The 26,989-nt window shown below is 46.0% G+C and overlaps 1 protein-coding gene across 2 annotated transcripts in view; it reads right to left on the bottom strand.

Annotated features, from left to right (window-relative positions):
• Positions 1-6,724: 6,724 nt before the first annotated feature.
• Positions 6,725-26,989, bottom strand: part of SOD2 (superoxide dismutase 2) — a 437,494-nt gene continuing 417,229 nt past the window's right edge. For both annotated transcript variants that reach the window (XM_078648974.1, XM_078648973.1), the window contains one exon: positions 6,725-7,035. In XM_078648974.1, coding sequence (XP_078505100.1) covers positions 6,887-7,035 — 149 coding nt within the window. In that variant the 3' untranslated portion in view covers positions 6,725-6,886. The remainder of the gene's footprint in view (positions 7,036-26,989) is intronic.

The following is a 26,989-nucleotide window of genomic DNA, read 5'->3' on the forward strand; positions in this document are numbered from 1 at the left end:
CAGCTCAGAACCTGGCTATATGCAAATTAGTCTGTCCCTGGCCCAGTGCATCATGGGAACAGGGCAGACCAAACTACCAAGCCAATTCTTCACCAGAAAGGAGACAAGCTACCGGGGACCGGTTTCTGGCATTACAGCCTCGTCGGCTTGTTTCCTTCCCAGTGTAAGAATTGGCTTGGTAGTTTGGTTTGCCCTGTTCCCATCATGCTCTGGGACAGGAACAGACTAATTTGCATATAGCCAGGTTCTGAACTGGGATGGTGCAGTGAGCTAAAAAATGGTGTTGGATCTAGCCCTGATCTCTTGACTGGGTGAGAGTATTCTGCTTAATTCAGAAACTCTGTCCATCACCACCCCTTGTTGTTAAATATTTTGTCCACCCTAAGCGTGGAAGGGTATACTCAGATGTGAGTCCCTTGCTCATTGCACCATCAGGATTCAAGCAAGCCGGGCCGACGACGGCTGAAATGCCAGAAACCGGTCCCCGGAAGCTTGTTTCCTTCCCAGTGTAAGAATTGGCTTGGTAGTTTGGTTTGCCATGTTCCCATCATGCTCTGGGACAGGAACAGACTAATTTGCATATAGCCTGGTTCTGAACTGGGATGGTGCAGTGAGCTAAAAAACGGTGTTGGATCTAGCCCTGATCTCTTGACTGGGTCTGAGTATTCTGCTTAATTCAGAAACTCTGTCCATTGTCCATCACCACCCCTTGTTGTTAAATATTTTGTCCACCCTAAGCGTGGAAGGGTATACTCAGATGTGAGTCCCTTGCTCATTGCACCATCAGGATTCAAGCAAGCCGGGCCGACGACGGCTGAAATGCCAGAAACCGGTCCCCGGAAGCTTGTTTCCTTCCCAGTGTAAGAATTGGCTTGGCAGTTTGGTTTGCCCTGTTCCCATCATGCTCTGGGACAGGAACAGACTAATTTGCATATAGCCAGGTTCTGAACTGGGATGGTGCAGTGAGCTAAAAAACAGTGTTGGATCTAGCCCTGATCTCTTGACTGGGTGAGAGTATTCTGCTTAATTCAGAAACTCTGTCCATCACCACCCCTTGTTGTTAAATATTTTGTCCACCCTAAGCGTGGAAGGGTATACTCAGATGTGAGTCCCTTGCTCATTGCACCATCAGGATTCAAGCAAGCCGGGCCGACGACGGCTGAAATGACAGAAACCGGTCCCCGGAAGCTTGTTTCCTTCCCAGTGTAAGAATTGGCTTGGTAGTTTGGTTTGCCATGTTCCCATCATGCTCTGGGACAGGAACAGACTAATTTGCATATAGCCTGGTTCTGAACTGGGATGGTGCAGTGAGCTAAAAAACGGTGTTGGATCTAGCCCTGATCTCTTGACTGGGTCAGAGTATTCTGCTTAATTCAGAAACTCTGTCCATTGTCCATCACCACCCCTTGTTTTTAAATATTTTGTCCACCCTAAGCGTGGAAGGGTATACTCACATGTGAGTCCCTTGCTCATTGCACCATCAGGATTCAAGCAAGCCGGGCCGACGACGGCTGAAATGCCAGAAACCGGTCCCCGGAAGCTTGTTTCCTTCCCAGTGTAAGAATTGGCTTGGTAGTTTGGTTTGCCCTGTTCCCATCATGCTCTGGGACAGGAACAGACTAATTTGCATATAGCCAGGTTCTGAACTGGGATGGTGCAGTGAGCTAAAAAACGGTGTTGGATCTAGCCCTGATCTCTTGACTGGGTGAGAGTATTCTGCTTAATTCAGAAACTCTGTCCATCACCACCGCTTGTTGTTAAATATTTTGTCCACCCTAAGCGTGGAAGGGTATACTCACATGTGAGTCCCTTGCTCATTGCACCATCAGGATTCAAGCAAGCCGGGCCGACGACGGCTGAAATGCCAGAAACCGGTCCCCGGAAGCTTGTTTCCTTCCCAGTGTAAGAATTGGCTTGGTAGTTTGGTTTGCCATGTTCCCATCATGCTCTGGGACAGGAACAGACTAATTTGCATATAGCCTGGTTCTGAACTGGGATGGTGCAGTGAGCTAAAAAACGGTGTTGGATCTAGCCCTGATCTCTTGACTGGGTGAGAGTATTCTGCTTAGTTCAGAAACTCTGTCCATCACCACCCCTTGTTGTTAAATATTCACGTGTAGGGATGCTGCCCAGCGTCCCTAATGGATATGACAATGTTAAGACGGTGGATGGTTTTAGACAGTGTGCATGGATGCAAGCTGATGGGCCAGCTTCTTATGCTTGCTTTAGGTCTAATAAACGACATTCCACTTACCTGATTTCTTCATATGAACTCATAGATGTGTCTTGTGTATAGTGGTATAATTGCAATTAGCTTTTTTGTTTTTTTCTTAAGGGAAAAGATGTGTTGAATTGGTAGTTGTGATGTAAGAACGTGAAGTCATGTAGAAAATTGTGTGAACGTTCTGAGAGGATATATAGAGAGGTGTTTTGGAATGGTGGGGAAACTCGGTTGGATGAACGGAGGTTGTAAGCATCACATGTAAGGAGATATTCATGCTGTAATTTACCACTAAATCCTGAATCAGAACCTGACTGGCATCCGCATTAGTACATATCTGCTGCCGAGATCAGTTTTCTTTTTGCTACTTCCCCTGAAAAGACGATGAGCTACAGCAAGTCTTTAAATCATGGTATTGAAAAGCAAAACAACTATTGAAATGCAAAAGAATTGTTTTGGCTCTTGGCACTCTGGTATAAATCATGACGCAGTATTGCATTGTGACCAGGGGCGGCTCCTCCGTAATGGCGGCAGAGCTTCGCATCATTACCAGCAGATGATAAATAAAACTATAATAAAGCATTATTATCGTTTTATTTATCTCTGTCTGAGCTGCTTACATTTGTAGTCCAGAAGCAGATGGAGTGGGAGGGGCAGGGCCGGGCCATGGCAGTGAGGGATAGAGTGCACTTATAAGTGCGCATGTCAGTTTGGCCAGCCGTCTTAGGCCGCCCCAAACATGACCACCTTTGTTTCGCCAACCCAGCTGTGTTCCACAGCTGGTTGGAGAAATGTCACAGGCACTGTCTGAGCGGAAAACCAGGCCACTCAGACTAATCCTGGTGCTGATCTCATTTTTGGTATAGCATGAGAGCAGCATTTGGATTGGGCGAGGAGCCTGTGCTTACAGGACTATCCCTTTCAGAACAAGAGCAGCAGGAGCAAAGAGGCAGCCGGCCGAAGAAGCGGAAGGTAAGTGATTTTATTTATATAGTTATTTTTTTTATGTCCCAACCCCTCTATCTTCCCCCCCCCACCCCCCAAGCCACCCTACCAGTTTGGATTGGCGGTAGCCGCCACAGAGTGTGACTACTTTACCATGACACTTGCTCACATCATTCATTTTTTTAACATGGTTCTTTGTGCTATTTTCAGTGTGGCCCTTTTTTCTGGTTCCCGAAATTCCTGAAACAGTGTTTGAGCATAGAATTCAAAGTAATATAACTAAACTGAAATTATGCTGTTCAGTGATAATGCTTGCGGGGAAAACTGGCTTTGGGATCCAAGATGCTTAAAGTGAAGCAAGTGAGTTTAGACAGTTTAAACATGTGGCATGGTACGATTAAGGAAGGCATAGATTAAAAAAAACTATATACAGAGAAGGGGGTTTCCTTGAGTCACACGCTGGTTTCGGCCCAACCCCCTTTAGACGTTGCTTGTTAGAAGTGTATTTCACATTTTGGATCAAATTATGGCATTTTGCTCAGGCATACGTTTTATTTCCCTCTGGCAATTGACCACCCCATTTTTGCTGCTGCCCTAGGATCAGGATCTACAAGAGAAGCTTGGGCACCATCTTTCCTGGGGTATGCTTGCTCCCGCACGACTTCTACAGGTGCATCTGCTGTACAGGTAAAACAGAAACACCAAGCCTAATGCTTCTTCTGTTACAGACACACAAATAAAACTTATTATTCCATTATCTCCATTTCTTTGGCCTTTGTTTATTAAATGTTTATTGTTTTAATAATAATTGGTTTGAACATTAGGGTTATACGCTTCTGTTAGACCTGGCATCCTTGGCGTGGTTTCCCCCTATCTTTTTGCCTCTACCTCCTGTATTTTTGATGCTGTGCTGGATTTCGTTTTTGCTGGTTTAGAGGTTTTGGACACTCTGCCACTGCTGATCAGTGTCAGAGTGTAAGTGCTCCCTGTGTAAATTGTTATGATTGGATATACCTGATTGGCATATTTGTGTCACCATGAAGTCCCTAGTAAAGTGCACTGGGTGTGCAAGGGCTGGTGATGACAAATGCTACTAGTGGGCCTACAGCACGGATTGTGCCACCCTCATGAGTAGCCCTAAAATGGTGTCTCAGGCCTGCCACCGCAGTGCCTGTGTGCAGTCTGTGAACTGCCATGTCCTCCTGGTCAGTGTCCCCACTGACCAGGCCTAACCCTTCCCTTTCTGTTTACATTGGTCACCCCTATGAAAGGCCCAGGGTACCCCCTTGGTCAGGGTGCAGTGTATGTGAAAGGTAGAGCATGTACTTGTGCAGGCGACATGCTCTGGTAGTGAATTACATCCATTTTCGTTTTTCACTGCTGCAAGTCTATCTTGCTCCATAGGCTATCATGGGGGATGCTGGCTACAGTGGCTACCAGCATATCTACCCATAAGAGCAAGATAGGACATAATAGTCTGGTATCCCTGAACTCAGAATTTAATAACACATCTTTTAGGAAAGGTGTTTTTTAACTCCTGTGTTTGAGAATAGCACTTTTAGAAAGTTGCTGTTCTCTTAACTGACCTTTCTGTGTGCCTTAACCTGTTTGTGGATTGACTGTCTGGTTTGAGAGTGACAGGGGCTAGGGATTCCCCAGGAGGCTGGCTGAGTCAGTCCTAGGCTGAATGACTGCATTTGCAACTTGAGTGGTGGGAGGAGATCGCACCTGGGCCAGAATAGGGCTGTGCCTGCCTTCCACAATGCTGGCTCCACCTCCTGCTGGGCGGCTGACGACCCTGCGCCTCACTCTGAAAGGAAAGGAGAAGCCAGGAAAACAAAGTGCTCAAGGAACACCCAGAACTGGTTCAGACCAGCTCAGAGCCCTCCTGCACAAAGGGAACAAAGACGTTTAGGGGTATAAGTCCAGGACCCCTGACAACAGGAAATTAGATCATCCTGGAATCAAGAAGGAACTTCTGCCAAGGAGAAAGCTGAAACAGATGAAGGAAGCCTGTCCTGTTGTTGCTCTGCTGGACTGACCTGCTGTTGCTTTTCTGCCAAAGAGAGGGGAAGGACTTTGCTGTTGTGCTGTGCCCCCTGTCCCCTGTCTTGAAGGAATCTCCAAGGGCCTGAGAAGAGCTGGCTCCCTGTTTTTGAAGTCCCAGGAACAAAAGGACTTCACCCCCAGCTTCCCTGAACTCTGCTGAGAGAGTTATGTCCTTCCTAGAGTGCTTGAGCCAGTCGTGGTGCCTCTGGAAGTTGTACCTGTGCTGGGAAGCTGGAAACTAAGATTGAGAAACTTTTGCAACTGAAAAGTTATCGCATCGCTTGCTGCGGAGCGCATCCCCGACAGTGCGAGGAAATTCCCGCCGCTACGGTGGTCGATATCGTCGCAGCGCCTGTTGCAGCTGCCTAAGACGAGGCATCCTTCGATTGCGGGAAGATCACCATTGCTGCGAGCTTCGTCGCAGAGCCCGTCATCGCTGAGGGAGATCAACGCACCGCCGGCTTGCAGACCGCATCACGTCGCTGCGAGCATCGTCGCAGAGCCATCGCATCGAGGAGCTGCGAGAGAGAGGATCGCCGCTTGATCGCGCATCGTCACCCCAGAGATCGTCGCAGCCCCTACGAGATCATCGCATCGTGCCTTTGCGAGAACAAACTTCCTACGGAACCTACGCACCGGAATCCATACAAGTGAGCTTCCTCCCCATACAGACAGGATTCGTCGCAACACGCCCGCTGCTGCAGCGGGGTTGTTGCAAACGCCTCCCCAGGGTCTCAGGAGCAACGCATCGCTTGTTTTCCACCACACCAGCTTCTGCTTTCGGAACTTTGTCGCAACTAAAGGTTCTGTTGGCTAAACATGACGCAACTGTGAACTTTTCACGCATCTGTGGATTATTTTATCGCAACCTTAAGAACTCTTTTGAAACCATATTCTTGAACTGTGTATGTTGGATTTTTGTGTGTTGGTCTTGTGTAGTTTAGATTAAATACATTTATTTTTCTAAACTGTTGTGAAGTCAGTTTGTGGTGTTTTCACTGTGTTACTGTGAGCGTTGGTACAAATACTTAACACATTGCCTTTGATAAGCCTTGACTGCTCGTGCCAAGCTACCAAGGGGGTGAGCAGGGGTTAACTCAGAGGTTTACTCCTTACCCTGACTAGAAGCAAAGGTCTCTATTTGGACAGTGGTACCTACCTCTGCCAACTAGAGACCCCCAGTTCTAACAGCTTCTCTTACGGTCTTGCTGCTTATTCATTTATTTACACATCCTTCTTCACGTACCTTTATCCAAGGTTTGCCTTGCTGCTCAATTTACCACAGTTGAGAGAATAATACTCTTGTGAGATAGCGGTTCGCCTTCTCTGAACATTCCAACCCTGTGATGCTGCTAGTAAAGGTGCCGTTGCCAATTAAAAACTTTTTTGGTAATTGAAACACTGAAAATCGCAAGATTTACAGAGAAAATAACTGAAGGGTTCCAAGAGTCAATATAACTACTACAGGTACCTCAAAACAATTAATGATGAGAGATTCTAAAGTAGATATTGTTCAGATTCAAGAAAAAGTAGCTTTATTGCTCTTATTGGTGAAAAGCAAAGCAATTAACACTGCAAAGATGTTAGGAACGCAACTATATAATTTTACTATCGCAGAAGCAGCCACAAAGCTTAGATATGGTATGTCTTGCAGATCTGTGAATTCTCAGTTTATTTCTTCTTGCAGGCCTGATATCTCTCAGAGACATTATCCCAGTTGATCACATTCCATATGGCTTTCAGGTAGTCAGGTCTCACATTCTTGTATTGCAGGTAATAGGCATGCTCCCACACATCAATTCCAAGCAGAGGGATTAGACCTGTGTTGGAAAATAGACACAGTTAGCAAAATCAAGCAATGAATAAGGATGTTCCTAATGAAATTTGGCTTTCCAACTTTTATTCATTATGAAGAAAAGAAACAAATGATTTTGCTTTAACTTTACATTCTGGACATTTATTAGCAAATATTGGCATTTTTTCAAAGCAAGCAATGGAGACTGAAATTCATCATGGTGATTTAATACCGGAGACCAAATGTATTTTAAAAATACTAGTTTCCACAACATGTGGCTTCATTATTCTCTTATAGAGGTAGTATGAGGAATGCCAAACCTGGGCAATGCAATGTATATGCGAGAATAATATTTTTGTTTAATATACAACATTTTCATGTTTCGTTTTAACTACATGACCAGGTGTAGTGTTCTGCATGTCATTTGGATTTGCCAACGCTCATTTTATTTCAAAATAGCTTTTGTAAAGCTTTATTTAAAAAAAAAATGAAAAATGACGTACTACTAACTGTTCTTCTTTTTTGTACACAAGTAATAAACATTCACCTCTTATAAATATACATTATAATTAGAAAATGAAGTGTTCCAGGTTTCTGGCATGCAGTGGTGGAAAGCTACCGCCTTCACCAGAAGTTGAACAGCACAAGTGTACTGGTGACAGCAGACCATGTAGTGATTAATAGTAATAAACAGGTCTTTTTTATCCTGCCACTGGAGGCCTACAGGCTCACTCACCTTTTTAAAGTTCTACTGCTGTGCGCTTAACTAACCCTTGGCCTTCATTAGGTAGATGTGGAGTGATGCACAGTGCAGGAGTAGTCTTCTGCACTGTATTTATGTGTTCCTGGGAAGAGTACAGTACAGGGATAGGGTAGGACTGTCCAGTGCATGTGTAGTTAGTTAGTCTATGTTCTGGGTATATGTATGCCTGTGGGAAATACATGACAGGAGATATAGTGCTGTGCAGTTCATACACAACATGAGCATGTGTTGGGTATATGTGTGATTGCATCAAGTACAATATATGAAGGGTGAAGTGTTGTGCAGTGTGAACATGGTAAGTTCGTGTGCTGGCAGCATGTGTGTTTGAAATTAGTATACCTGGTTAATTATAGAAAAGCTTCAGTGCTGAACAGTGTACACAGACAAGAGTGTGCCGAGTACCTGTGTAAATGTAAGTGTGTACAATGCATGGAGGTACACGTGTTAAAGAGCATTTGTGCGCTGTGAATGTACACTAAGTATGTGTGCCTGCAATGGTACATTAAATAGAAGGCCCTGGGTTCCATTTTGGGAAACCCAAGCCTGCCTGATGAAAATATGAGGAGGAGAGGAATCCCCCCAATAGCTTTGTGTATTGCTCCATTCCTGCGAGCTGGGAAAAACACACACTGATGGAAAAAGGAAGAGAGACTCCCTTTACACTGATTCGGTGATAGATCACAATGAAGGGGGCCTGTACACATCTCGGGATGAGAGATTGGGTCTGATAAGGTAATCAAAGTGTAGGGCTGGGTGTCTGGGATTAACCTTTTGATGCACGTCACTGTAACTGACATAGAATTGTGAACTCTTGTCACTCCCATGAATGGTGTTGTGGGACAAACAGCTTTGGAGTCTTGCCTGCCGTGACAGTCCTTCACGAGGAAAGAAGAAAAGGAGAAATATCCACTTCAAAAGAAGAATAACTCGAACATAAAACTTTTAAGACTCAGACCCTAAATTTCTTTTTGGTGTCTGGAAAGAGACTATAAGAAGGGGAGGTGGAGACTCCAAAATGAGTCATCTCCCTAACAGTCATACAGTGTTAGAAGGGGGAGCTCTGCAAGACTTCTGTCTGAGACTAGGTCTGGGATCTAAGGCCTGCTAGTCTCCCTGGTGGGTGAGGGGATATCACCCAGGACACTTAGATCACCGGCCCTGGAGCATGGAGCACCAGCACCTGCCAAAACCAGTGTGCCCTGTGAGGAAGAAGAGAGCATTGGAGGGAGCGAGTTCCAGTGGGGAGTCCTGTGAGAGGATCCCCCGAGTGAGGTGTGAGGTTGTGCCCCGATCGGGTCATTGACGTGGCTGGTCAGTGACCCCCATGTGCCAGGATAGGACTGCTGGAGACTGAGCAGACCGTGCCAGGCGGGCGTGGGTGAACCTGTACCCCCCAGATTACACTGTATGCCAGAAGGGCCACCAGTAAAGTAATGTTGAATTGCTGGGGTCCGGGACCAACTTAGTGTGAGCGTTAGCACCAAGTAAGTCGGCATCTGCGTTTCCAAGTACTGCGGCGACCCCCTATGCCTGCAGGGGCTGCCGGTACTGACATGGCAATGGATTTGGCTTGTTACCCAAGGGAGTGATGGAAGCTGCGCTCTGTGAGTTGTACCTTCACTGTAAGGGAACAGCACCTGACTGACCAGAGGGCTGCCAAAGACACTGTGGATGACGTCGATCTCAGATAGATTTAGGGTACAGAACAAAAGTATCTGCCCTCACTTATAGTCTTTCAGCCATTCAACTCTAATGCTGCACACTATTGCTTGTGCCTATTGCCATAATTACATGATATAGTAATCCTGCGAAAACCCCCTTATAGAAAAGCTTATGGCAATTGTGCATAACTATATTAACAATGGGCATGGTTTCCATTTAAAACACTAACCACATCTATGCTGTACTTCTGCACAGACAACGTAGCAGTAGAAGACTGCCATGACACCATGCTTAGCAACAGGGCTCTAGCAGATTGAACCAAGCAACAGGTTACAATGTGTGTTCACACAGCAACAGTTGTTATGTACCCAAATACAACACGTTGGCATGCCATAACCCCCTTAATTGCAAGTGTCTGCTAATGGCAGACACACCTGCCCCCACTGCAACTCGTCCTTCGGCCACTGGCAGACACTGAAGAGGGATATAAAAGGTCCTCTGATGCCTTGCACTGTAGTTATTCATTTTTCAATTGTTAACTCAGGCTACTCAGGAACAGCTTAACGAACAGGCAGAGTTTTCTTGGCTTTTCTTGGTGATGACGGTCACCGCATGGAGTGCGCTGATGTCACTACCTCTAAAGTGAAAGCCAAACAAGCGAATCAACTTGTTTTACTTTTACTGCATTAGTGCTCAGGGCAGAACTCGAGCACTGATTAGGTTGGGGACGTTTCATTGGAAAGGGAAGAATCTCCCCTTTCCAATGGTATCTCTGCCCAGTGGGTCTCTGCTTGGGGATCACCATGGGAGAGCTATCCCCAAGCAGGAATCCACCCACTAGACACCAGGGATCTGGGAGAGCGGCCACTTAGGCAAAGGCTTGTTCCCACCCCCGATCCCCCAACCAGCTCAGATGTACAGTTGTTCTGCCCCCACTAGAGTGGGGGATTGGTGTGATTACCCCCATTTGGCAGAAAGCGCACCCCTTGAGGGTGGGAGAGACAAAGGTTTGCGCCAATCTGCCTATCCTGGAGGTGGCGGGGGGGCAGGGCGGGGCTCAGAATGCCCACTGGACACCAGGGAATTCAAAATGACTTTAAAACAAGCCAAAGGAGGGTGCAGTCTACTCCGGCATTGGGCAATACCACACACTAGGAGAGGCAATGGTGTCTTTCTGCCCTCCTGATAGGAGGTTGTCCCAATGGGGGAGGTTGCCACCAATCTGCCCTGGAGAGTACAGAGTTCAGAACCCAGGGATTTTGCATTTGGGGCAAATGAAAGAGTGTGGGTGTTACACACCCCACCCCAAAAGGGATACACCAGTCTTTATGCTCTCCCCACCCCCAAATGCAGACAGTGGGATTGCCCCCAACTTGCCCCTGGAGGAGGCAAAAAGCCAACTGTATGGCAGGATTTTTGTTTTTATTTTTAAAAACAATGGGGTGGGTCTGGCCCATCCTGACATCAGGCCCCAATCTCACCCCTAAAGCCTCAGCCTTTCTACTCCCCTGTGCACTAAAATATACCATCTCAGGCGAGAGGACATTGGATTCTTTTGTAGATTGTTTATACATATGGAAGAAGAGTGCGGCTAAATCGCAATGTCGTCTCACCATCGTGAAAGGTTGCATGTTTGGGCTAGGATAGTCTGTCACTTGGGAAAGCCTGCCAAACCCAGACATTTCTGAAAACTAGACATCCAAAAATTCCCAGGTGGTGTGCTTTGTATGGATCTCACAGCGGTACAAAAGGGGGTGGTGACGGACGGAGCATCTGAACCAATCAAACACTCACACCCAGTCAAAAGATCTGGGTTTAATCCATCACCGTTCTATAGCCCACTCTGCCACCCCAGTTCAGACATGGCCATAGGCAAATCAGTCTGACCCTGTGCCTCATGGGAACAGTCCAGCCCGAACTGCCAAGCCATGCCTTCCCTGGACCGGAAACAAGCTTCCTAGGACCGGTTTCTGGCATTTCAGCCGTCTTCAGCCAGGCTTGCTTGAATCCAGTGGCAAACTGAGCAAGGGACTCATGTCTGAGCATACCCAAATGATCCATACCCACCCTCTTTTGTACCCCTTTGTTCGTCATAAGTTGGCAGGGTATGCTCAGACGTGAGTCCCTTGCTCACTTTGCCACTGGATTCAAGCAAGCCTGGCTGAAGGCGGCTGAATTGCCAGAAATCGGTCCTAGGAAGCTTGTTTCCGGTCCAGGGAAGGCACAGCTTTGGCTGTTCGGGCTGGACTGTTCCCATGAGGCACAGGGTCAGACTGATTTGCATATGGCCATGTCTGAACTGGGGTGGCAGAGTGGGCTAAAGAACGGTGATGGATTAAACCCAGATCTGTTGACTGGGTGTGAGTGTTTGATTGGTTCAGATGCTCCGTCCATCACCAACCCCTTTTGTACCGCTTTGTATGGATCTCACAACATTTTATTACCCACAATGCCCTGCAAAGCTCAAACTTTGCCTACAATCATATTTTGCTTGCATTTCTGTGACATACTTCAAGAATCTGCAGGGATCCAAAACAATTTTGTACAGGACTCCCACTGACCTTGGTTTGATCCATTCCTGTCGCAGGCACTAGGTCCAGCCACACATGTGGGGCAGCATTTTTATTGAGACAAGTGGGGTATCGCTGGGTGGTAGGAATTGAGAGGATTCCTGTGTATTCTAGACGTTTTCTTCACATGAAAGTTGAGCAAAACGTGTTTTTTTTGGTCAAAGTTTGCAGTGTGCAAGGGCCTCTGGCGCATGGAAACCTGGTGAGAGCCACACAAGTCACCTGACCTTGGAATCCCCAAAGTGTCTAGTTTTCAAAAATGTGCAGGTTTCCTATGATTCACTAACTGCCAGGCCAGCTGAGCAGCAGTCCAAAATCCACAGCTACACACATTGAAAAAAATAGGCAATTTTAAGTGGAAAAATAAAGTGTCCATGTTGTGATTTGGGCCATTTACTTTTGCGGGCACTGGCCCTACCCGCATAGGAGAGGTATCATTGTTATCTGGAGACATGTGGAAACCTAGACTAGTAGAACATTTAATATTACCAATTTGATTACTCTGCATTTGTGCCTTTCAAATGTAAACCAGTGTGTAAGAAAGAAAGAAAAATTGGAAAAATGCCATCTGAATCGCATGCTACTATGGCTAGCCACACAATCAGAGATGTATACATAACGACTGCTCCTAAACTTTTTATCTGGTGACTATTTCAGAAATAAATAGGTTTCCTTGATCCTCATTTTCCACTCTGTATATTTTACCATAAGAATTGTCCAATACGCCGTACACAATGAAAAACCATTGGATGGTGATGTTCAGTTGTTGGCTCTGGGTACCTCAAGTTCTTGGACAACCTACAACCCTTTTATACATCCTCGCAACCAGAAGAGTGTTGCGCACGTAATAGTATATTGCCACGCTAAGACGGCCATCTTCACAGTTAAAGATCACAATGTGGTCACCCATGGCTGTTTTTTCCCCTTCATGTTTTCGTTCTTTTTTTATTTCAATAGTTTCTTTGGCCAAACCTGGAGGGACCTACACAAATTGCCACCCCTGGCTACTTTCAGAATGTTGTCATTTTTATGAAATCTATAGCTTTCCAGAATCCCCTGTTGGTTTCATACCAGTTTTCACCACAACCTGGAAGTAGGCCGAAATTACAAAAAATATTAAGAATGAGCTTCCTCATGGAAAATCGCCGAAACTTTAGTAAAAAAAATAAAAATGCCCTACATCTCTGTATTTGTAAGCTGGGAAAATGGTAACTTTAGCACAGCAAGCCTTTTGTTGATGATATTTTTAGGAGCACTTTTTTCACATTTTCCCCCAATAAAATAAAAATGTTTGCTATATTTTGGCTATTTTATCAGTACCCTCTGGAGGAATCCAAACATCTTGGGTACCTTTAGAATCCATGTAATGTTGGGAAAAAGGGACGTAAATTTGGTGTGGATACCTTATGTGGAAAAAAAGTTATGGAGCCCTAAACGCAAAGTACTCCAAATATCACAAAAAAAGGCTCAGCAACTGGGGTGAACAGTTAAGGGATTAATTGTAAGTAATCATGGTAATGAGGCACAATGCTAAATACTCTAGTCTCTCTCGTGAGGAAAGGAGGGCCATCTGTTATGTGCCAGATAGGTGTGCTTGTCCAATGATAAATTCAGTAAGCCAACAGTGCCGTATTGTGGGGCCATGCTAAGTTATGAGGAAAAGTTTGACATGACTTGCCAGATGTAATGAGAACTAATGTAGGATAAAATGTATCATCTTATGACCATCATATTTGGTATTTTCCATATTGTTTTTGCTGATTTTATCTTGCTGATACTCCTATCAGGACAATTCCAGTCTACGCATGATATACTAAATTAGGCTATACTAAACCCCTGAGTGTCAGTGAGTAAGTGTTCGTGCATGTGCATGTGTTGTCCTCCGAATGTCTTTCACTAATTTGTATAGCCCATACTCGTTTTCTCTTTCATTAGAGGGATGGCTACATTCACAACTCGAGGGGCTAGGGGTATCTACCTGGGGTAGCTCACAAAATGAATGTAATTAATAGGGGTGGCCAATGTGGGGCCGGTCCCCTGAGTGCCATTGCGAAGACATCCAAAAAGTTCTAGTTAATCCTGGTTAATAAGGTGCCCCCCCCCCCATTCCATCAAGTAATGCCATATTTAAGAGATACAAAGGAACCTGAAGGTTGATGAGTACTGAAGTCTTTGCGTACAGTGGGCGAAGAAGAAGATATATCCAAATAATGTAGGGCCTGCAATGACTTTTCACCAAATGGGATGAGGTTTCCCTTTTCTGCTGGGAAGATATAACATTCATGTAGTAAGGGCTGATTTAATGTACACTACTGATCACGGTTCAATTCTGATACAGTTGATGGAAATGTAGGATAGTCAATTTCAATTTCACAATTTCAAAAAGCTTTATTCGATTTTCACAGTATTAAAAATCATAAAAGCAAGTACATACAAAAATAGATCCATACAATCCAACACCAATAAATAACATCTCGATTAAAAAATTATTAAATCCACAGAGTGAGTCTATCGAATAGTTAGCAGTTCATAGTAAGTTCAGTAATCTTAAAACATTTTTTAAAAACATTGTCATAAACATTATACATGCAGGGTTCCCTAATTGCTGCAAATTCAGGTACGCTGGCCTACATTGCCGCCATGCACCACCTCTCAAATATTGCTTAATCCATCTACAACGTTCTTTTTTGTATAATTTACAGAACATGACCAGATGGAAAGTGGATTGAGAGGACATGTTATCACATGGGCATACGGCCAGGGTTCTATGCCAATCATTTTTAGTTGGGAACGTCACTAGGCGATGGAATAGATTAAATCTGAATCTGGTCAGAATGAAACGTTCAAACCCCAAAATCACAAGGTTTAAATAAGGTTGTATTCTATGGGTGGTCAGCAGCGCTTGATGCTCGAGCACAGTTTTCTTAATGACCTCCCCTCCAAGTCTTATTATATTAAAATGCTCCATGCATAGGTGTTTTAAAACTTTCTTTGGAATTTCCCCTATTAATTTAGGGTTACTGTACCATTCTGGCCTTTGTATATCGTTTAGCACCCTCCTGACATACTCAAGCCATTTGATGCGCCTTACATTTTCGAGGGCCATCACATCTCTAATTATTCCCTGGTTCAGACTAAGTTCTTGTGTCGCCCAGACTCTGCGCCACAGCAGGATAGGTTGGATTCTGACCAAGTCAGTTAAATGGTCCATGCCTAATTCTGCGTGGCAATTATAAACCGATGTTCCCTTTGGAAGGGCCAGGAGATATCTAAAAAAAGTTGTTTTCAGCAATTTGCAATGATGTTACATCCTGGTACCCCCAAATCCCTGCACCATAAAGAGCTATGCTTCTGCATTTTGCCATGTAAATACTGACCATAATTCCAGGCTGTTTTTTACCCAATTTACTTGCGAAATTTATGACAGCCGCGATCGATCGTTTAACCCCTTCCATGCTGGTGACGAACCCCAGCCGTCACGCTCCACGGTGCTCGTGTGCTGATGACGGCTGGGGTTCGTCACGGCCCCGCCCTGTTCGTGCGGCTGCCGCACACGGGGGAATCGCGGCCGCACGGAAGGGGTTAAAAGCTAAAGTTCTGTTTTTCACTTCCGGGCCCCAGGCTCCTGATCTTTCAATTACAACTCCCAAATATGGAAATGTACTAGTATGATCTATTTGGAGACCTGCCACTTTAAGTTGTTTGCACCTACCACCGCCTTTACCACAGCACATTACAAAAGACTTCTTGGCATTAACTCTAAGGCCTCTATCCTCCAAGAAATCTAGATACTTAGTTAGGGCCGTTTGTGCTCCCACCTTGGTCCTAGCCATCAACACTGCGTCGTCCGCATACAGGAGGGAAACTATCTGGTTATTACCATACCTTGGTGAGTCAATGTTGCTGGCTACCAATTCCTTTTCTAGACTATTCGTATATAATGAGAAAAGTAGTGGGGCCAGCACGCAGCCTTGTCTCACCCCCTTCTGTATGCGGAAGGACCCCGTACATTCCCCGCAGTCTATACCTTACTTTGGCCGTAGCACTTGCGTATAATTGTCTCAGAAAAAGGACAATAGCTGGATCCACATTCATCTCCTCTAGTATTTCCTAAAGCTTTGTGTGCACTACGCAATCGAAGGCAGAGGAGAGGTCGACAGAAATTGCATACAAGTATCCATCCTTGGCCCTGGTATACTTCCCTTGTAGCAATACAAAATTTAAAACCTGCTCAACCATACCCATCCCTGGCCGGAACCCATATTGTACAGGGGTTAAAACATCGTGTTCCTCGGCCCACGTCTGTATTTTAGTCAGGACCACTCTCCCTGCAATTTTCATTAATGAGTCCAGGAGAGATATGGGTCTATAATTTGATGGGCTTTCCCTATCACCCTTTTTATAGATGGGAATTATCACTGAATCTGCCCATGTTTTGATAAAGCCTTTGGCACAACATGCACATAAAACCGCGTGCAAAGTGGGGCCCATAGATCAATGTTCATCTTGTAGAGATCACTAGGGATCCCATCTGGTCGCGGGGCTTTATTATTCTGTGTTGAGCTTATGGCCATTTGCACCTCCTCAAGGGTAAACTCCAGTGGGATGGGGATAAAATTGCTCGCTGTTTGCGTTTCCCCCTGGCAGCTACTATAGACATTGGAAAAAAATTCTATCCAGGATTTTTCATCAATGGCTATTTCCATCCTAGCCTTTTCTTTGTTATTGAGGAAGGGTATGTTCACTACCTGCCAGAATAATTTCGCATCTTTACTCTCAGCGGCCTTCAATAAATCCTGCCATGCTTTGTCTTTAATTGTCTTCTTCCGTTGACGCCTTGCTAGGTTATAAGCCTTCCCATGTGCCACTATTTCCTCGTGGTCCCTAGGTTTTTTCCTTAATACTAACTTAAGGGCAGTATGCGCCTTTGTACATTGAGAATCGAACCAGCCCTTAATTGTATTGTTTTTATTGGTGCGGGACCTAGTTAGAACACTCTGGATAATCAATCAATCAATCACGGCATTTGTAAAGCACGCTACTCACCCGGGTGGGTCTCAAGGCGCTGGGGGAGGGATAGTAGTAGTGATATTACTAAATGCCTCCAGAATTTCATCATTTGAGGACTTCTCCTCTAAACATACAAAAATAGAATCCAAGGCATTATCCACTATTTTTTTTAAAGTTTTTAATTGGTCTACCGAGCTCCATTTCAGAGCGAGACCATTTTGTCGTGCAACTACTAGGTCTTGCGACCATACCAAAGTCTCAATGGTGGAGATACTTTTATTTCCAGGGACACTGACAAACATTCTCAGGGGCAAGTGGTCGCTCAGTCCGATGGTAGGAATCTCATACTTAACCACCCGACTGGCAAACCTATTTGGCATGATGATATAGTCGATGACTGAATGAGACCCCCTTGCTAGAAAGGTAGAGGCAAACTCTATTTTAGGGGAGCACAACCTGTTTGCGAAGCCAAGGTCGAAGTTGGACATGATGTTATTTAATATTTCCCCTTTCTCATTATGCTGAAAATGACTCCTGCCCACAGTCTCACCCACCCCATATTCCTCAAACCCACATGTTTCACTCTCACATAGGCTTAAGTTAAAATCACCTACCCAAGCCCATATTAAGTCTTTCCCTTTCATGCTTTTTATGCCCCTTAATTCACGTGTCAGATTTGTTAATACTTCCGTGAAGTCAGAGTTCTTAATGTTGTTATAAAAATTAACCACAACCAGAACATCAGAAGAATTTAATGAGATGGTAACAAATTGGAAATAATGTGAGCTTATTCTACCCGGGGTAATGCTAGTTTTCAAAAGGTTGGAAACATAGACGCATAAACCCCCCTTATGCCTGCCATGGCTAGAACGTACCGCTGGGACATGGAAAGTTCTAAATCCATCTAGATGTATTTCTGTTAAAACCCAGGTCTCCTGAACACAAAGAATATCAATGTTATTAACAAATTCTCCCCACGCTGTTTCTTGTACTTTGTTCACTAGCCCACACACGTTCCAGGACACTACACTTACTTGACAACCTGATGTTCTGGTGCCTTTTTGTTTAGGTAGATTTTTGTCTTTTTCAACATCAGATATACAATACATCGTGTCTCGTGATATCGTAGAATTCAAAGGCTCGGTACCAATCTTTAGACTCACATTCAGGTCCAATTTAGATACACAATTTCCCCCCCGTATCTAATAAAGGCTCGGATACTATGCTCTTGGAAATAGGAGAAGAAAAAGAGAGATCCTCTCTCATTTTATAGTTGTTCATGCACTCATGTGCGCTTCCTATTTGAAGAGGAGATGGAATAAGTCATTCATTTGTATCTAAGCCTGAGAGGGGTTCAAATAAATTGTGTAATGGGATGTTCCAGTAGTTATTTGGATTTGTAGGGCGATGGTCATTGCCAAAAGGAGGAAGAAACCTATTTGGGCGTTGAGGTTGGGGAAAATGCGGGTAATTGTTTCTATACTGTCTTGGGGTAGCGAGAGATACTGTTTATGGTAGCGAAGTTGGAAAGAATCTGGGCGGCCCAATGTTGATGGATAGGTCGGGAGCATCATCAGGGTTTCAGGGTAAAAATAACTCAAGTTACGAGTTGATACACTACCCTCCTTTCTTCCTGGAAACCAATCACTAATATGCGTGGCTACTCTATGGTCCCTGAAATTTACTATCACCACATGCCCCTCTATGTCTTTAGGTCGCACACCCACCCAACTACACCGTCTTACGGATATTATATCTCCGTTCAGATATGATGGAAGGGGTCTATTATTTCGCAACCAATAGATAACTTTGTTTTTAAGGCTGATGTTGGTTTCTATTTTTCCTATTGGCACAACAGAAACTCCAGTCAGAATAATAACGTAGTTCGATGATTCTGGTGGTAAATCTACGTTATTTCTGTAATTTGAATTTACTTGGTTAACTTTTGGTGCCTTCGTTAAGGTAGGATTTCTGGTGACAGAGGTTTTCAGGGGACCTGATTTAACCTTCTCTTTTTGTGAAGCTTGCATGGCCAATGGTCTAGGGGGGTTAACCACTTGTGGCAAAGATGTTTTCTGTATTGGGTGTTTAATTGCTATGAGGGTTTCCCTTGGGTTAGTTTCCTTTGGGGTTTCTTGTGAGCTTAGGGCTGCTACGATGCGATCCATATTATCCCCTAACCTTTTGACTCTCTCTAAAAGTGGCAAATAAAAGGATTTTAGGAGGCGTTCAATATCCTCCATCATCCCTTTTACCGACAGGGCTTCTGGCACCAAGGTTGTTTTTGTTTTGAGCCCTTTTGGTGCGTCCCTCTCTACCTCCTTCGATGTCAAGGTTGTTTTGGTCACAAGTGATAAAAATGTATTTGAGGATTTGGCCCTTTTTCTAGCCCCTCCCTTTCTCCTTCTTTTCCTAGGCGGGGAACCGTATACACCCTTGTATCTCTTCTCTTGTATCTTTTCCTTAGATATGCTATCTGCTGTTGACAATTGTGTTTCCATTAGCGTCACCACCTCCACAGATGAATTAAATACGGGAGGTGTAGCTTTTAAATTGGGCTGAGAGGCTATATCTAATGGTGTTGGTGAGTTTAAGTCAATAAGCAAATTCGATACAGAGGGTGGCCTATTGATGGTAATATCCTCGTTTATTTCAGTGATATATGGAGGGGGAGATCTAGCTTGAAAGATTAAAGGGATATTTTCAGTATTAAATAACTCTGGATCTATATCCATACCTAAAGAAGTGTTGTTTTGTAACTCTAGAGTTGGTGCCTTCTTCTGGGACGAAATTTGGGGCTTATTTTTGAGGAGTTCGATAGAGAAGCGGCGCTCGGCACGTTTCTCGGCCAGCGCAATCTCCCTATCTATTTCCTTTTTTGCCCTGGCAAAGTACTTATCTAGGGGTCCAAGTATGGAAACCCCTACAGTAGGGGGCAAAGAATTCTCCACACATATAGACATCCTCGTGTCTATATTTCCAATCAATTATAAACAATAGTCAGACCCGATATAAGTTGGCAAAGAACCCCCAAATAGTCAATAATACAAATGGGAATAAATAGAATGAAACAATCGCCAAAACAGCTTACTGGTGCGGAGTCGTAGGGCAACGTAAAGTCATGGACAGGATGTTAGAGGGCTGGCCCAGCCCAGCCCCCTGCAGCCCCTGACTGCCACAGACGGTCCCGCCCTTGTCCCGGGCTTCTCCCGGCGCGCTACCGCGCGCATCCCGCGGGACGAGGTTCCGGTCAGCCCTTTAAGCGCCTCCTGGCGCGACGCAATGATGGAGGCGGCGTCCTTGCCGCAGGTGGGGCAGCTGGGAATTGAAGTCCGATGGAAGGAAGGGGCTCGGCGGAGCCAAGCCCGGCCGAGATGGAAGGTGGAGCGATGCCCGGCCCGTAGGTGCAGCAGCGATGAAGGGCTCGGCGGAGCCAAGCCCGACCAAAGGGTGAGAGCGAAGCAAAGCCCGGCCCTGAAAATAGCAGGTATGCCCAGTCAAAAAGTTTCTACAAGGGGCACTCAGCCCCGGTCAGCCCTTTAAGCGCCTCCTGTAATTTGCGAGGGTAATTTGTTTCACCCCAACAATAACTTAAAAATAATTAATTCGTATGACATTTCTCATGAAATATGGTTTTGAAAGCACTCAAGAGGATAATTTGAAACTAATTTCGAGTAATTTAGGCAGCTATGTTACCACAGCATCATGCCCTCCTCCATAAACTGCTTATGCATCTCAGACATGCCCTATAATCTGAAACCCTTGCCTGTTCAGTTCACAGGAGATACTGCAGACCCTAGCTGCCACTGAAGTTCATTAGACACTTTGGTACCCTTGCTCACGATCGGTATTTAATGGAAAAAGCAAAAACAGAGCCTATTTTTTTAAACTATTCTTTTACAATACCCACTTGAACGAAGGACCTTGTTTTGGGGTGGGACCACAAGCCCCAGAAACCACCACCAGATCGCTGAGGAGGTGGGGGCTCTAGCCAATGGTACTTCTAGTTTGTTTCCTCTCTGCTGCGCAGAACCCACCCGGGCAAAGCCCATCTTCAACCAGAAGGGCTATCCCTCTTTCGCCTGTACCTACATCCCTACCACCTTCTTGTATTTATGCAAGGTACTACTAGTCCCCCCCATTTTTTCTTTTTGTTTTAGAAATTACCTAGACCAGTAATATGGGTAAGCGTAAGCCGACGAAAAACTCATCTAACCCCATTCTGGCAACTCTTTGGACGGATTCCTTTAGCGTGCAGTAGGAGTCCTCAACAAAGAAATCAAACTGGCGGGACACAGTCTATCCCGTATCTCTTCCTCTCCTGTACACCTTGCCCCTTCCATTCTAACAGACACTGCAACAGGACGCGCAATCGGACGCGCAATCAAAAACGAGGGCACTTGCGATACACTGAGTGCGAGTGTGTGAGCAATCCTGATCATTTTAACAGACCATTGCGGTTGTTAGAACTGGGATTTTCTGGTTGGCTAAGGCTTACGCCAAAGCCAGGCAGAAAGCACCATTCTAGTCAGGGCAAGGGAGTCACACGCCAAGATAACCCCTACTCACCCCCTTTGGTAGCTTGGCACGAGCAGACAGGCTTATCCCGGAGGCAATGTGTAAAGCATCTGCGCACGCACACAACAGCAACAACATCCTAGGCACACCACAAAAGGAACTCCACACAAGGTTATATAAAATTACTTTTGTATTGTCAAAACACATCAGATAGTAATCACACAATATACATTGTGCCAACTGGCACGGGCAATATTCACAAGGGATTATTTACATCAGGACAGGGCCACGTGGGCCACTGTCAGAATCAGCACTTAGTAGTACTAGCACTTAGAATACCTGTAACACAAACTGACAATTGTAGAACACCGACAGAGAGATAAACGGTTAAGGGGGGGTCCGAGGGGAAAAAATTATTATAGACCTACTGGTACCTAGTCCCCCAACTAGACACTAAAACACACGGAAGGTACAGAAGGTCTCAGAAATACAGAGGGAGAGAAAAGAAAATAGCAAATCTCTCTATTGGGACCTAATAGTGTCCTCTTTACATGCCCAGAATACACAGTTAATCTGGAAACAACCAAGAAAACAAAAACAAGAGAAGATGCACAAGGAGAGGAAAAAGATACCCATCAGCCCACTCATAAGTGGAATCTCGTCATCTGGGTATATGTTGGTAAATGGTGTCCTCTAGGGTCTGCCTTGGAAACAATCCATAGGACTGCCTAGTGATGGACCCAGAACATTTCACCAACAGATGACAGTATATGAGCGGGAGGGGTTGAGGTTGCAGTGCTCAAAGAAAAGGAAGAAGAAAAGGAAAATAATCCAAGTGATTCTAAAAATACCTACGATGATGTCATGAAATACTTTATTAGGGCTGACCATCAAAGTGGTATGGTTAAAAACAGTATGCTGATAGCATGTAAGGAATTGCTACCCACCAATGTTGTTATTCGGTCAACATGTTTCAGCCTCAAGGGCTTTCGTCAGGACCTATGGTGCTACTGCAACACTTACTTAAGTGATGTGAAAGTGGGATCTACATCTGCTTTCCAAACTGAAAAGAGTGTATCTTCTCCTGCATAGACACAATACAAAAGACAGAAACAGAGACATGGACAAATTATGTCAACAAAAAGAAGTGCACAGACTGCAAACTCTCGTTTCTATGGTCTTTATAATATGGCTATGAACACTTGAAAGACACTCACCCTTATTGTGGGGAGAGAAAACCTCACCTCACCTGGCCACTGCTCAGGAAGAAAGGGAGGCCACGCACTGGAAATAAACAGAACACTTAGAAAGTTATAACCAGTGGTAGTAGAAACACAATCTACAGACAAGAAAAACTGGATTCAAAACACATAAATCAGAGACACACATGGTGACACAATGGCCAGACTGGTTTCCTCGAGGAAACCAGTCTGGCCATTGTGTCACCATGTGTGTCTCTGATTTATGTGTTTTGAATCCAGTTTTTCTTGTCTGTAGATTGTGTTTCTACTACCACTGGTTATAACTTTCTAAGTGTTCTGTTTATTTCCAGTGCGTGGCCTCCCTTTCTTCCTGAGCAGTGGCCAGGTGAGGTGAGGTTTTCTCTCCCCACAATAAGGGTGAGTGTCTTTCAAGTGTTCATAGCCATATTATAAAGACCATAGAAACGAGAGTTTGCAGTCTGTGCACTTCTTTTTGTTGACATAATTTGTCCATGTCTCTGTTTCAGTCTTTTGTATTGTGTCTATGCAGGAGAAGATACACTCTTTTCAGTTTGGAAAGCAGATGTAGATCCCACTTTCACATCACTTAAGTAAGTGTTGCAGTAGCACCATAGGTCCTGACGAAAGCCCTTGAGGCTGAAACATGTTGACCGAATAACAACATTGGTGGGTAGCAATTCCTTACATGCTATCAGCATACTGTTTTTAACCATACCACTTTGATGGTCAGCCCTAATAAAGTATTTCATGACATCGTAGGTATTTTTAGAATCACTTGGATTATTTTCCTTTTCTTTGAGCACTGCAACCTCAACCCCTCCCGCTCATATACTGTCATCTGTTGGTGAAATGTTCTGGGTCCATCACTAGGCAGTCCTATGGATTGTTTCCAAGGCAGACCCTAGAGGACACCATTTACCAACATATACCCAGATGACAAGATTCCACTTATGAGTGGGCTGATGGGTATCTTTTTCCTCTCCTTGTGCATCTTCTCTTGTTTTTGTTTTCTTGGTTGTTTCCAGATTAACTGTGTATTCTGGGCATGTAAAGAGGACACTATTAGGTCCCAATAGAGAGATTTGCTATTTTCTTTTCTCTCCCTCTGTATTTCTGAGACCTTCTGTACCTTCCGTGTGTTTTAATTGTAGAACACCACCAGTAACTACTGGTAAAGGTAGGTACACACTACGCAATACTAATAACCATAGGCCTAGATCACGCATGGACACATAACCTCAATAGTATAACACACTAGGCAAAGCAAACTTCTAAGCATTAGCACCTTTATAAGTATAACACAAGCATAAAGGCAAAGCACATTACGCAGCAATCACATTTAGGCCTAACCAGTAAAAATACAGTAGGCAATCTCCTCACTAGTCTAAACACATTAGACTCTGTCTCCTAAGAATAAAGCACATTTAGGGGCGTACCTCACAGTGAAGTAAACTCTCACTGACATAAACCCACATAGGTAAAATAACCTCATAATCATAGTAACATCACATTGCGCAAAAATCACATTAGGGCCTTGCGCCCTACCCACATACCAGCACCCTGGCCAACTGGCCATCTCAAGAAGGGGCTCAAATGCCCTGTGTCCAGAATGTCAGGGCGCGCTGCCATCGCAGCGCCAGTCAGGGGTGCGCCACCGGCGCAAACCTAAACGTTGCAGCTGCCCACTACTTGCTGGGCAGCTGGGAAGAATCCCAAGGGCCTAAACGCTGCAGCTGGCATTAAGTGCTGCGCAGCTGTGAAAGGCCTGGCACCTCTGTGCCATCTCCTGTCCCACACAGGGACTCTCTCACCCTTGGCGCCTAAACGGTGCAGCTGCCCACTAATTGCTGGGCAGCTGGGAAACAACAAAACTGCGACAGGGTCCTCACTGACCCTAGAACAGGACTGCGCCAACTGTTGGAGCCATCTGGCTCTGAAAATACGGTGTCCCCTGGATACTAGATCAAAACCTACCCACACGCTGGAGCCATCTGGCTCTGTAAAACGGTGGGGTGGCCCACTGCCATCTGGGGCCACCCTAATAACAGATATGCGGGTCGATGGAGCCACAGGGCTCAGAGAACTACTGGGGCGAGGGAGCAACCTCTGCTTCCTAAAAACACATGCCCCCAAACGTTGGGGCGGCCCTCTCGCCAGCGGGGCCACCCATGCGCCGACAATGCACCTCAATGGCCCCCCCCCCGACACGGGGACCTCGGGACCCCCATGGGCCCTCTAAACAATTACCACAACGTTGGAGCGGCCCACTGCACCAACGGGGCCGCTCTGACCGGGGCCTCTCTGCACCCGGGCCCTCCACAATGAAAATAGAGCTGCCGGGGGGGGGGGTGGACACTGGCAATGTGCCCCGACGCCGCCCCTCTCCCCGCAAGGAACATACAACGGGCCCCTCTCACCAGCTCAACAGGACTCCTCTGGTCGGCGGCGGCGGGCGGGGCTCTCTCTCCCTCTTAAGAGCCTCGCAGGTAACGGCGGTCTGTATCTGTGGCCCTGGGCTTCCCTTCACCTCTGGGAGCCCCGCGCTGCTATCGGCGGATGCTGCCGCCTTCTCCCTTCACCCGGGCCCCCCTCCTGGGAGGCCCGGGACTCTGCACACGAGGAGGCGGGGTGGGCTCCCGATCTCCTCACTCTCGGGCGTCACGTCCGGGCAGCACTCGTCACTTCCGTCCGGCGGCCCCGCCCACAGTCAGGTAGGCCGCGGGCGGCGGCATCTCGGGGGCAGCACCGAGGGGTGGGTACCCTCGGTGCGAAAAAGAAACACCGAAGCGGGGTGGGCACCCGCTAGGGCACCTATAAAAAGGGGTGGCACCCTTAATTATCAAAAATAAGGCAAATAAAGACGCAGGGTGGGCACCTGCCCACTCGGGGGCTTATAAGGGGCAGAAGCGCTTGCCTCCCAGGGAAAACGACAGCGCTCTGCCCCGAAACGAAAATAAAGCACTCTTAAGGCGCTAGAGGCATAGATAGCACCGACAGGCCCCCAGAGATGACCCCTATAACAAGAAGGGTCCCAGCAACACAGGACAAGGCTTCCAGGGCAAAAAAGGTCTCCCAGCCATCCCCAGGCCAGGCAGAGGGGCCCCAGGAATAAGTCCTCCAGCAATCCAGGGATCCAGGGGCTGGGCCTGGCCCAGGGAGGCAAGCCTTCCTCTGGGCCCAAGCAGCAGCACGCCCCTGGTTGATTCCAGTCAGAAACAAGAACACTTTTCAAGAGGTCATCGCCTCTTTTTATACACCAAATCCTTTGTCTAGCAGGGTGCAGGCAATGTGAGAATCAGCTACAACTGGTTATGGGGAACTCCTTTCACTGGCCAGGCTAGGGACATCAGACGCACCACAGGGGGTGGAGCCAGCATTGTGTGGGGACAGCCCAGCCCTATTCAGGTCCCAGGTGCAGCCCCTCCCTCACATCAGCATGCAAATGTCAACACTCACCACTGGGCAGACCCATCCTGACTCCTGGAGCCAGGCTCACCAGCCAGCTCCAGCCAATCACACGCCAGACACAAATTACACTAACATGCCAACTTCTAGAAGTGGCACTTCCACACTAGACACAATCATGCCGCATACATCATTGCGCAGTATTCAATCTCACGAGTTCGCACATACCAAACTCGACCCTGCACTCCCCACACATCTAGAACTACCATGGTCACACATATTCCCCATGCACTCCTATGGGAGGGCAGGTCACTCACCACACATACACAGAGAGCTCACGCACTGTACCACAGTGAGAAAGTGCGCAGAGGCCTAAAATCACCAACACCAGGTTACAGAAACAGGCTAGGAAAAAGCAAAAAGTTTCGGGGTGAAACTGCCAAAAAGGCTGGGTCCAACAGTGGTCATTATATTTTAAAAACTGTCACTTTTTTAATTTCACTTTGGGCACTCTGGGGAAACTTGTACCGTTGTATTGTGGACTGTATTTGTAAGATCTTACCTGCATTTGGCTATTCTCTTCGGTCCACAGCGACATCAGTCGTTTGAGTGGAGAGAGAATAGCGTCACTTCCGGCTTTGGGAGGTTGGCGCTCGAGCGGCCCATGCCCTATAAAACCGGATGTGCAGCATAATGCGCAGTGGACACGCCAGCGGCAAGCCCGTCTGCATCCCGGAGGTGGAAGGAGCGGGAAACGCTGCTCACGTCACTATTCCTCACGGTGAGCGCATTTCCTACAATAGCGCAGACTTAAAGAGGTACATGCCT

Source organism: Lissotriton helveticus, chromosome 6, assembly GCF_964261635.1.
Source record: "Lissotriton helveticus chromosome 6, aLisHel1.1, whole genome shotgun sequence".
Lineage (NCBI taxonomy): Eukaryota > Metazoa > Chordata > Amphibia > Caudata > Salamandridae > Lissotriton > Lissotriton helveticus.